The sequence below is a fragment of the Notolepis coatsorum genome (assembly GCF_963971535.1).
Source record: "Notolepis coatsorum genome assembly, chromosome: 1".
NCBI classification, from domain to species: Eukaryota; Metazoa; Chordata; class Actinopteri; order Aulopiformes; family Paralepididae; genus Notolepis; species Notolepis coatsorum.
Window position 1 is genome coordinate 152423761 of NC_140165.1, and position 13349 is coordinate 152437109.

The 13349-nt window shown below is 40.4% G+C and overlaps 2 protein-coding genes across 3 annotated transcripts in view; both read right to left on the reverse strand.

The window, feature by feature from the left end:
• The window catches only part of pla2g1b (phospholipase A2, group IB (pancreas)), a 32319-nt gene extending 31004 nt beyond the window's left edge, over positions 1 to 1315 (reverse strand). Inside the window, exon 1 of the mRNA XM_084315751.1 lies at positions 1297 to 1315. The gene's annotated coding sequence lies outside the window, so the exon portion shown is untranslated. The remainder of the gene's footprint in view (positions 1 to 1296) is intronic.
• Positions 1153 to 7456, reverse strand: prkab1b (protein kinase, AMP-activated, beta 1 non-catalytic subunit, b). Of its 2 annotated transcripts, XM_084315686.1 has the most exons (8): positions 6955 to 7456; positions 6664 to 6833; positions 6473 to 6566; positions 6159 to 6273; positions 5843 to 5976; positions 5243 to 5275; positions 5085 to 5120; positions 1153 to 1340 (listed from the first exon to the last, which is right to left on the reverse strand). In XM_084315686.1, exons 1-8 carry the CDS (start codon positions 7093 to 7095, stop codon positions 1263 to 1265), a joined length of 801 nt encoding a protein of 266 aa, XP_084171812.1. In that variant the 5' UTR covers positions 7096 to 7456; the 3' UTR covers positions 1153 to 1262. The 2 variants fall into 2 exon arrangements, with proteins under 2 accessions (XP_084171812.1, XP_084171811.1); XM_084315685.1 differs by lacking the exon at positions 5085 to 5120 and having other exon boundaries at positions 5207 to 5275.
• Positions 7457 to 13349: the final 5893 nt, after the last annotated feature.

Sequence of the window (13349 nt, forward strand, 5' to 3'; positions counted from 1 at the left end):
ATGTTTTTCCTCACTGATACACGGAAAAACGTTCCAATTTACAAATCCAGGCCAAGTGAGCGTAGTATATAAACACAATATTAAAAACTAGGGCTGTCAGTTTATCACGTTATTTTATTATAGTGTTATGAAAATGATTATTATTTTTATTTTTTTTAAGAAAGATTTGCATGTTCTTGGTATCCGATTCTAGGGACATGTATGGATCTCAGGGAATGTATTCCCAGTGTTCGAAATACTGTGTCTGTTAATAGGCTTGAGTAAATTGTAATGAACCAAATGAGAATATCAATTAATTAAAAAAAATTTTTTATCTTTGACTGTGAATAACACCATGCTCAAATTGACCAGACCTGAAAAATCTAAGCAAATGAATAAATGGAAGATGATTAAACAGAAGGTTTTGTAGATACAGTACTGAATTCTGCCATCCGGACACATGCAATTTGAAATATGATTATAGAATATCAGGCCTAAAATGGTTATGCGATTAATTAGATTAATTCATTACAAATCCTGTAATTAATTAGATCATTTTTTTAATCGCCTGACAGCACTATTAAAAACATCAACACTTAATTCTCAATTCATTCTTTGAATCTTTGGGAGGGGGGAAGGGGTAATAATGGAAAAGGACATTTGGGGTTAGAATTCTTGTTAGATAAGAAAGCCACATTAAAACAGTGGTAAAGGTTGAAGTACACTGATAATACGGTCACTTACCTATAGTTTATTCAGTGTTCTTGTACTTTTGTTTGTTCAGATATGGCAAGCATACATTTACAGTATGCAATAGTGCTAGCAGCTGTGTTTGTCTATTATACTGTAACCTTTCCCGTTTACAAATCAAAGACAAGATAGCTTGGTATGAAACAGTTCTGACCACTCTTTCGCATCTCAATTCTTTGTTCTACTTCTGGAAAGATCTGTGAAATATATACATCACTATTTTATGCTGAGAGGAGCACACATTTTCAAACCACATCCAAACACGTTCCTCCCTCGAGGCATGATCACTGACTACACAGGAGTTCCTCCCTCGCGGCATGATCACTGACTACACAGGAGTTCCTCCCTCGAGGCATGATCACTGACTACACAGAGTTCCTCCCTCGAGGCATGGTCACTGATTACTACACAGGAGTTCATCAATATGGTTTCAGACAAAACTTTTAATTACTTAAAAAAAACATTACACGTTAGTGAAAAAACAGAATACATTCGATTACAAAGTAGGAGACCGGCTCATATAGCATTGTGGATTATATTGGCTTGTACAGAAGGGTAGTAACATACTTCTTTTTGTAGCGGTGGGTTGCACTGAGCACCATTACGCCATCCTGGAAAACAACAAGATGGACAACGGTCAGGTACAGGAGTTTGATCTGACAAGACTTCTTCATTGTTCTGCATCCATCAGAAACAAGGTTGATGATCCTACAGGTCAATGTATGAGACCCAGTTCGAACCCAGGTGTTTATCAAACGTCGGCCATGGGGTCCATCATGAAACCAGTCTCAGCACATAGTAGGGTTGGGTACCTTTCACATTTGAACCGATACCGGTACCAAACGGTACCTTTCTTCTGTACTTTAGTCTCTAAAAATGTAATCTACCTACCAGAGTTGTAAAAAAATAAAAAAAATAAAAATCCAAACTTCAAATAATTTATTATCATTATTATTTATTTAGAACAAAACTTGCAACCGTTTTCGGCTTGCCATTGGCCAGACTGCTTTGTTGTTGAATCAAGTCAAATCCTAGGTAAGCGTGTATTGTGCGTGTGAATGTTGACGTGAGGCACACTTCATAGGTTTCGTTTCGCGGTAAACGAAACGTTGACGCCATCGGACTTTTTTTTTGTCTTTTTTTTTACCAAAATGTGGCACCGGCGGATCTCACGTGAATCGGTACTCGGTAGTACCGACGTGATTCGGTCGTACCCTTAATTCGGTTCGGTTCCCATTAGGGACATATCTCTTGTCGTGTAATTAACACAACATTATGCATACTTTGACAATAAATAAAATAATAATTTGTTCTTACTTGCTTGCCTGGGTAAATAAAGGTTAAATAAATAAAAAAAAATATATATTTTTTTTTTCTTTTTTGAAAACCGATACAGATATCACATTTTTATGCCAATATCGGCCGATAATATCGGACATCCCTAGTTCCCATCCCTAGCACATAGTAGGCCATTATGTTACTTAGGGCTGTCATCAACTGAGGAAATTCTTAAGTCGACTAATAGCCATAGATTTGGTTGCTTCATCGATTTGTTGATTTGATCAACAAATGTGTGAAATTGTTTCCCCACATGAAATCATGATGAAATATCTCTTTAAATCTCGTGCTTACCAGAGATGTTCTTTTTCAGTAGTAGGTAAGGGATAGTTAAGGGACTAAGTGCCAGTGGTGGTATGAAATACTAGTTCTGGCCCGATTAAGAGCCAACCGCAGTGTCACATTGGGACTAGAACCAACACATCACATCACTCTTAAGCATAGGAAATGCTCGAGGCCCACGGTTTTCCTTTGTGGAAAGTTACAACTTTTGCCTTCATGTTATGGTGTGGATTAACACTTTTTTGACTCGTGACCCTGTTTGCTGCCTGTCTGAAGCTTCCCGGTTTGCTTCAACCATGGAACTCAGTGAGAAAGCTAATGGCATTGCATCACACTACTAGCAACTACCATGTGTAGTAGAAAAAAGAACGTTTAAATATGTGCAGTTTCCCTGAAATCACAAGCATCAGGGATATTATGAATTCACTCCGACTGCTGCCACTGACAGATTTTTCATGTGAACGCGATAACAAATGTATTTATTACAATCTTTGAAAATTCGCTGTGAACATTCATAACCCATATATGAAGAACCCGATCGATTTTGGTGACCCCATGACCTTTCCTCTATATTGGATTTTCTGCCATTATTTAATCATGTTTTCCCTTACTACCCCTACCTAGACTGTTCACTTCATTCTCACAAAGCATGGTATGTACCATCTAGGGACCAACATGTATGATTTAGAGAGTTGATAGGCCAAACTGTATGACCTCCAGAAACCGTGTCCTACAATTACAAATCTCGTTGTTGGCCGCCATGCGTTGAGTGCCAATGACAAGAAATCTCGTTATTTAATTGTTATTTCTTTTATTAGCGATATCCATTCATTTTTCATCCATCCAGCCTCACGTTATCATTGGGACTGGCTCTGAGCTTGAAAAGGGCAAATACCGCCCCCTATCGTCTCCCGGATGGTATTGCACCCATTGGAATGGAGTCGATGGGAATGCATCAAAAAAAAAACTCCAGGCTCCACATTTCTTTTTTTTATACCTTTTTCCCCCCTCCTTTTTCTGATTTTTCTCCCATCCCACTGTTAGTCGTTATGCCAATTCCCAACCCCCTTCCTGGTTGTTGCGCACTTTCCCCTACTGTTGGTCCGAGAGGCCGGAGACTGTCACATGCTTTCCTCCGACGCATGTGCAGCCAGCCGGCAGCCAGCCTGGCCGCGCAGATTCTCACTGGGAGAGTGTAACGTGTGGGAGGCCGCACTACCTCTCACCAGATCCTACCTTCGCTGAGCAGGCGCCCCGACCGAACTGTAGGGGTCGCTGTCCACAACGCCCAGGACCCACCCACGGCTCCCCTCCCCCTAACTCAGCCAAACGAGTTAGTATAGCGATCAGCCCGAGCCAAGGCAATGCGGACTCTAAGGGAGTCGAGACCGCAGCCTCTTGCATTGGTGACGAGCACAATCTCCGCTACGCCACCTGACCGCCCAAAAAGGCTCCACATTTTACTTCTGAGGCATGTAACCTGAGACTATTGCATCCACTGAGGGAACTGGAAGAAGCGTTGATTATGTGTTTCGAGGTATAACGTTGGATCAATAAACGCAATCGATATTTGGAATGGCGATCAGGAATTGGATTAATCTTTTTGCAGAACATCTGATCTGAGGTAAGGACTTTATTCTACCAGTATTGGGTTAATCAGAGTTTTTTTCCACAGCGTTCACAACGTGTCTCCTGTGTGTGTAACGTTAGTGCCAGGCACGGCATAGATAATCGCTTTTTCAGCCCGCTTCTCTCGCGTGCATAAGTACACATATACTATCGATAATCTAGCGTTTATTTGAAAACGATTCATAAATAGGCCAAAAAATGACAACGTGTTGTGTATTCCAGTAAAGAACTATTATCGCAGATTTTTCTGGAATCACTAGAAATCTTAAACTATACTCGTATTTAAAACGGTATAAAACGGAAATGTACTGATGAAAAAACAATCCGTTTCGTACATGTTGACTGCAAGCAAGTCATTGATAAGCGACGGGTGTATTAGACACATAGCCATAATTTAAGATATAGTTTATGCGTTCGCAAATGTGCTCGTCCTCTCATTGACTAAAGCGCTGGCACTCAAGCAATAAATCGCGCACCCCCTGCTGGCAACCAATGTGTTAAAGCAGGTCCCATGCATTATAAATGGCCTTTTCCAGTGTATAGCATTGTTTCCTAGCAATGGGGGATTATATCAATGTGGTCTGTGGCTCTAATTATCATATTGACTCATCAGTCTAGTCTCGAGTTCACGAGATCTTCCCTCACTCAACTAAGCCAATCTGATTTGACTGTTTTGCTGACGTGAATACTACTGGTTGTAGTCACCGCCCACAATTCGCTCAACAACAGAGCAGTGAAATTACTTCCTCAAACAGAGGGTGCGACAGACAGCAGAGAACGAGCGAGCGAGAGAGGGACCGCGGCGCAGGAGTGTGTAAATGTGTATGCGCCGCGGGGATGGATCTTCTCCCCGCAGTCGGGAGCACTCCATATCACTGTCAAAATATCTTTGCGCACGCTCCCACTCGCTTGTGTTTGTTTGGGAATTACATATTCCTTCTTCAGTGTTATAGCTTGCTATATCCTCTAGAGAAATCCATTCTTAAAACTTGTATAAAAGGTTGCTATGGAAAATAGTTTGACCAGATTAGGGGCATAGTCAAGAAGGTGTCATTGAAGATTGGGGACATTTCAGAGACATACCGACAGCATATGGGTCTAGTTACCTTGATGGAGAGGGCATACAGGTGATTGAGCATCACATGGTTAGCATATCGGTCTAGTTACCTTGATGGAGAGGGCATACAGGTGATTGAGCATCACATGGTTAGCATATCGGTCTAGTTACCTTGATGGAGAGGGCATACAGGTGATTGAGCATCACATGGTTGGGCTCCGGCAGCAAAGTAGGATCACACTAGGAGAGAGATTAAATTCATATGAATTAATTTAGTAAAAAAAAATATTTTACTAATGTATGCAGTTGCTAATGCTAATTGTTATTTATTTGTATATTTAACTACATTCATTGAAATATAACTGACCCCCTGTTACAAATAACCATATAAATGCCTATTCACATTTCTTTGGGAAAGCCCAAGTATTTCCAGTTGTAAAATTAATCCAAATCACTTGGAGTGTGATTATGATGCATCACCGGAAGGTAATCAACATCTACTCTCCTTTGCTACGACTATACACAACACTCTGAAGTTCTGAACTTAAGTCTCTCAATAATTAGGTTTGAAAACAATGTTCATCTGAAATTGTTCTTCATCCGAAAGACTTTTTTTTATCAGTTTGTATTTATTATATGTTCTTCATTTTCATACATTATATGATGTGGGAGATGCTAATCTCCATTAAGGTGGACATTGGAGTTAATCTATTCTACTGCAACGAGCAGATGAACTAGCAGCAGGTTTTCAGAGTGGCGTATATACTATTGGGATGAGCATGTGTTCCAGCGATCAAACACACTTACCGAGATGCCCGTGTCCTTGTTGAGCAGCACCTGCAGAAGGTGGGGTGGCAGGATCGGGGGGTTCTTCAGCTTGTCTTCCGTCTTCGTCACGTACCCCTCCTGTTGGTAGGGGCCTGGAGGGGAGCTGGAGAGGTCTGGAACAGTATGCTCACTTCAACATGTTGCAATAAGAGTACACTTCAAAAGACCCTTGAAATCAACACATCAACACTTATACTGTGTCAGTAGAATATTGATGCATTAGAAATACTGACGCATTACCGTATTATAGTAATATAACGAATCAGTGTTCAACCAAGGAGCAGCATCACTCTACCTGAAAGGTCCGCACATTCCTGCGAGTCGATCATGAGCGCGTCAAAGACTTCAAAGTCAGTCGTCTTCACCTGGATAACATTATTGGTTGTTCCAGTTTTTGATGTCGTCACAGCCTGGGAAGGATGGAAAGGAGTTAAACTGTGTCAAACTGACCAGTAGGGTCAGGTACAATAGAGAATGTGGAGTTGACTTCATGTGGGCAGAGAGTTAAGACGGTTGCTACGCCACAAGAGATCACTGTGGTTGACAGGTGGACTTTTGGGTTAAAAGATGGTTTGGAAGTCTTGTTCTGTGAAGAGGATTTCCACTCACCCCAGTGGGGTCTAGGGTCCACTGTCCATCTACACACAATTTGTATTGGTGCTCTCCCTCTGGTAAGTCAACGATAGCCACAAAGTTCTTCTGACTGTGGATGAAAGACAACACGTTGCGTCACATCAAAAAGCACAATTCAATCATGTACTATCTTAACAAGAGGTATTACATTCTATGTGTCCAACTACCTTTTGTTGAGTGGAATCTTGGTGGCCCAGTTGTCAAAAGAGCCAGAAACAAACACTTCTTTGGCACCCCCGGACCACCTGAACACAGTGGGCCTGGCCTGTGTTGGAAGTTTATTATCACTCTCTAGGTCTCGTTGCCAGGCCAGAAACTCCTGGATCTCCTGTGGAGCCTGGGCAACACAATATAAAAAAAAATTTGAGGTTTTTAACAAATTGGTTAGAAGATTTTGGGATAAAATGTTGTTTTTCAGTTTATAAATATAAAGCTGGTTGGGATAAGCATCTAAATACCTTTGCATCTTCTCTTTGAAAAATGTCCCCATCCTCTGTGCTGTCCAACAGGATGTTTGAGCGAGCCTCTTTTGCACCTTGTTGGCCATCTCTGTATGACCTTTCACCCTGAGCTCCACTGGCGCTGCTGCTGTTGCCCATCCTCACTCACGGCATCAAAACGTGCCTCCCAACCACTGTAGTGCTGCACCAACCAACACACAACGTTAAAGCATTACACGTACATAAACAAAGCTCTCCCTCTATCCTGCGAAGTGTGTTCCCAGTCCCAGAACTGACGACATGGGTTCGCGTATGATCTTTCCGTGTTTGTAGTAGAAACGAATGACACTGCGTACCTTTTCTCTCTGTCCTAATGACTCGTGCCAAAATAAGAAGCCATATTTTGCGCCTGTGCCTTACCTTTGTAATCTATTATCTTTTGAAAAGTTGTATTATTCTAGCTAACGTCTGCTTCCTCGCCATTTAGCCTATAAACCCTGCTTTGTATGCTATCCTACTATCCGTGCAGCTGAGACTGAGAGCACACCTCTTCCGCCTCCTGTGCGGACTCCACTCCTCCAATCCCAGGGTTCATGAATGGTTCATATTTAGCACTCTTTGGTTTACATTTACTCTGCACATTATTTGATCATTAAAACAGATGGCTCAAATGTAGGAAATACATTTAATTTAATTTATAATTGTATGTTTTGACTAACATTGATTCGTTGGTGTGCAGGCTGTTCAATTTAGAGTTGATACATTAGAGTTTATTTATGTATTTTGCAATCTGTTGTGTAATTTTTTTAATCTATTATATTTTCATCATCATATTTTCATTTTAAATTAATTATTACATTTAGTGAGCACTTGATACACAGGTCTAGACAAAACCTGCTTTTAATGCACTTTGATACTGTAAATGTTTTGATTAGGTTACATTTGTAACATTGAACATGGGAGCATATTTTCCATTTAGTCAAACTAGCCGAAATGTAATCAAATAAATGACCGATTGGGCCGTTTAAGATCCGCTCCCGATAAAAGTAAGAACTCCGAAGGGTGCTCTTGTGTTTATTTCTCTAGCATTCTCACGGCTATCCAGTTTCTGTCTCGTCATCACATGCTCTGCATAGCGAGTATATCCAAGGTAAGTGTAGCCTACAGACTACAACAATAAACATATATGGGTGCCAACAACAGTCTCAACAGACTTTGGGGGAAACTATTTTGTGTTTACTGAACTCCATGGTTGGCGAATAACGGGCTAGGCCTACACAATGAGTAATGAGATTACATAACAAATGCAAGAGTATAGTGATAAGGCATATTCTTTTATTGACCTTGAAAGATGAGGAGAGGGTGTTAGCAATCAAATATTTATTACAGAGTGAATATTCAATATTACAGAGTATTTACACAAACAGCTGAGAGTGGAGAGTTCCAACTTAGCTTTGGTGAAGGCCGAGCAGAAGTCTCCCGATCCGAATCACATTGTCATTTTTATAGTCAGCTGGTTGGTGTTCTGAGCGAATGAGGTGGCTTTCTTCCAAAATAGCATGAAGAAAGGTTCTGGACTTTAAACAATGTCTATATAAGGTAAACAGTTGAAATGACAAGGGTCTAGAATTACATCTGTCTCCTGGTAGTTTCAGACAGCTGGGGTCATGGTGACACATAGGCCTGTTTTAATACCATATCATAATAACACATTTTAATGGTACACACATTTGTAGATATCTTATGGTTATTATAATTGATAAATGGATTGATTCATAGGTATTATACATTATTCTAGATCCTGACAATGCTCCCTGTCAGTGGTCAGCCAAAACCGTCACCTCATCAGTTCTTGGGCCTCTGGGGCTGTGGGGCTTTTTACCAACAGCTGCAGTGACCCTTCCGGTAACAAATAGATTGTGACACCTCAGTCAGGCCACAGACATGCTCAAATAAATACAGGCTGAGACCTGATAATAGGAAGATATGAATAAATGTATTTAGGGACATAAATAAATTGTTTTTACCCCACAATCCCCCCTTTCACATCATTAATGATGTGAACAACCTAAAGATATAAAACAAAATGACCAAAACTCTCAGAACACCAACCATAATGATATGGAAAAAACCTCCAACCCTTTGTATGAGCGCGAAAACCCCTGCGACCAGTCGTTACTTTTGCAGGGGAAACTCTTACTCACCATCCCACTGGCCTTAGCGATCGTATTCCTCAGAATACACAAAGGGTGAGACTGCATAAGCAGTAGAACATAAGGCATAGAACTGAACAATAAGAGCATCAATAGTACACAATAAGAGCATCAATAGTACAGTTGTATAACACATCCATAATACAAGGAAATAAACACTGGCTCTATAAATCATCAAGGAAAAGGGAATGGAAAAACGGGGACCCTCATAGTTATGTATTGAAATAAAATACCACCCCCCTTTTGCGTGGTGAATCAAAATATAGCAATGACAATCAATATGAGGAGAACTTTCATTCACTCAAAAATTCCTTTCATTTTACCAGTAGGGCAAGCCTGGGGTGGAAAAATGTTCCGGAGTCTTTATTGACTTCCCATCTGGTTCACTTTCATACTTTTCATACTCACTTTCAATCGATGTAAACCTTTGTATGCAACAGTGATATCTGTTTCCAAATTTAAATGAAAAGGCATAAATAGACTACATCTGCTTACCTATGTACTGATAATATAACGTATATAACTCATATCATAACTGGTTGCGTCAGTTTAATTCATATAACATATCAAACCTTATATCGGATTCCAGGGGCAGAGACATTTTTATAAATGAAATAAATCCTATGATCTCCTTGTTATAGTATAGTCTTCTGCTGTTGATAACATATATACTGTATGTAACTCCTGCAATGTAGTTGAGGGTCCAAGGGTCACGGGTGATGAAGGGTCCAAGGGTCACTGGTGATGAATTGTCTATATCAAAAGTGATCAACATTGTTCTTTTCACAGTCTAGCATGTGTTGTGGCCGCTCTTACTCATACCATACTCCTTTCCCAAGTCTGCAATCTGCGGGAGACAACATCTTTTCCCCCGTCATGTATTCGCCGCTGCTTCATGCTGAATGTATAGCAAGGAGGTCACTCCATGTGACACCGGGCTGTGTCCAGGCTGGAGACGTCCACGAGTGAAGAGTAGTCCGCGGTTTGTGTGATCCACGGTGGTGAAGCCTCCCTCGGATGGGGAGTGGCAGGGGCACAGGCCTCATATCCAGCCTCGGTGATGATCTGATGAGCCTCAGGTGTGTAGGTTGACCAGGTAGATGGCGTGGAGAAGGAGGGACAGGAAGCTGCCCATATAAGGGCGTGGAGACTGCTGCCAGACAGGGGAGAGAGAGAGGGAGAGAGCCTGGCTGTGGCTGTAACATGTATCGGATTCTTCTTCCTCCGGTGAGCCAAATGTTCTAGATGTGTGATGACACTAGCAATGGAGCAACCAAACGTTTCTTGGTCCTTTTCCTCTGGGCAGAGTGGCTCCTCAGCTAATTTGATTATATTCTAGAACCATTCAGGATTGACCTCTGAACTTGTTCATTATTTTGTTGAGTACTAAACCAACCTATAAGTTCTAGTAAATATAGTGAAGTAGCCACCATTAATTAGGAACTATTTTCCATAAAGTCTCCTATTGTGGCATTCTCTGTCTATATATTCTTAATTTTCTAAATTAATCTAATTTAGTATCTGTCCCTGGAATCCCCCCCCCCCTTTAAATTTACCTTAAATTTACTCCCACTGTAAACAGTAACCCGAGAATTTAATCTAAACTGCGCGGTAACGGAACAACCATGTCAAATTATTATTGTTAATATTATTCTAATCGCTCTCCTACATTCCATCTCTTTTTCCAATGATGTAATCAAATTGAACCTATAAACAAATGTAAAAAGGTGCTACAAAGGTTTCTATATTCCTACAATACTCTCCTCACACTCTTTACTTCCAAGCTTCCTCAATTTTTCAAAAGCAGAAGGAACAAAACAGATACACATTGAAACACTTATTAATGACTCACTTAAAGAAACAAACAGACAGACAAACAGAGCACAATAAGGTAATTCAGGGTTTACCCCCCTTTCGTGATGACCTTATTATTTAAACCTAGTAAATGAAAGATACTTAAGCTATTTATTCATTCCAAATTATCCCTGTGGTTTTATCATATTTTAAATGTATTGTCTTTCCAAGCATCGCAATACCAGTTTTAATTAAAATAACTTAATTTTGGCCAAAATTAGGTAATATCAATTATTTTATCTGTCTTCTAATTTGTATCGGAACCAAGTCTTAAGATATGGAATTATAGGACAGGATGATAGGATGCACTTTTTGATTGATTACCCGATCCATGAAAACCCTAAATTCAACTGCAGTATACCTTTTCCCCAAAAAGAGTGACATCGATCGTGCCATGACTACCAGAATGGTCTAATCTAAAGGAGACCAGGTCCCTGGACACTGGTCAGCTGCTGCTGTCAACCAGCCTTAAACACAAACACCTATGCTAATGTTGACCTACAGTATTTACCCCCTAATCAGAACCCCTCTTTTACCCTGTTTTAACAATTGGACCAGTATAGTAAGTTAGGATGGGCCAGTATGGGTAGGAGAGTTTTTGATGAACCAGTACAGGTAGGTTAGTTTGGATCTTTTCCGGCCAGAATAGAGGCTAAACACGCCCCTTTAACTTGAATTTGGTTGCCGGCGGCCATCTTTTCACCAGAAAATCCTAGCTCCACTGTAGTCATGAATTTTTGGACTCGTCCAGACAAAACGTCTTGATAATTGTTCCCTTGAAAGGACATTCGTTTTTTGGTAGAAAGAAAATGTTGAATCAAAGCGGTACCGTCTGACAACATAACGCCCATCCCTGACATGGTTTGAACACGCAGGGCAAGCGAGAGAGAGGCAGGACAACAACTGACTACTTCCATTGTAGTCCATCATATTCATACATCCCTTATCAATAGTCCCCCAGAGCTGTCATTCCGTGTCAACCAGGTTGAACACTTCATAATGAGATTTAACTATGCAAAGAATGACAGCATCTAATCAGTACAACAGCCGTCAATATATAAATTATGATGTAAATCACTTATCCGCAATGCACTACTTACTCACAGTTGATCTAAAAATATACTCAATTACTTTCTGTCACTCAATTGTCACCCACTCATCCATTTATCAATCAGACACCCCATTCATCCAGTCAGCAGTCAATACTCAATCACTCAATCCACCCATCAAAGTTGTGCTTCTATTGGTTGTAACTTAATAGGCCAGGTTACATGATTAATGAATTATATTTTATATGTTAATATCGATTATTGTTCACATTTACATTACATTAAAGCCAAGAGATACTATTATTTACGTCCATCGTCACATTAGTTGGTAGAAATACAAGTTCCAGAATGCCTTGCGTCTATTTGTCTGCTCAGAGCTAGTGCTCAGAGCTAGAGAGACACACAGGCGCTTGTGCACGCAGACCACACCCCTCCGAGGATAGTGTATTGGAACTTGACGTTTGGATAATCTATTATTTTTGGGAAGTAGTTATTCTACACGTCTATCTTTTGTCCTTTAAACTTCTATTAATTTCCCAGGCCATCTTTTAAACAAACACTCACCTTAACACTAACTTTATAGGCACTTTAACACTACATTTTATTTATCTATTATTGAAGAGATTTGTACTATATTTATACCTCATTTGCACCTTACCTTTTGTATTGTCTGCATTGTACCTCACTGTATTTAGATTTTACGTCATACTTCAGATTGCATGTTGTATTGTATAATATACCGTATCTTCTCTAATATTGGACGGGTCTTGTATTTACCGTCCTCAGCTCCAAAGAGCACCAGGCCTTTAGAGGCCTATATAAGAGGCAGGCCTTAATTTCATTTATTTAGACTAACATTATTTAAATATTGATTAACGTAATTCACACACTGAAGTTGGAGAGTAGGGAAACCCGTTAATGTGGTCAGAGTGTAGTGGGAACGGTAGAGAGAGACAGTGCTTAACCTGCATTTTCCAAGAGTTTATCTCATTCTGTATCACGGCATGATCATTCATGCGACCTTGTATTGGAAGCCGGCCTATATTTATTTTGTCTGCATTTATCAAAGAGGCCCGTCCTCTCCACTATTAGAGGATTTACGGCATTCCTTTTCTATTCACTGTTTTCTATACTGTAAAAAGCACTCTCTCCGGGGCAAGCATTTGTGTGTGTGGCTCCCCCTGAAAGACTGCTTTGTGTGTGGCTCCCCCATCACACGCAGCCAGAGCCATGTTAATTTAGCTCACAACATAGATTAAACTGCAATTGCAAATATAATTCTTACGAATGGGAGGTG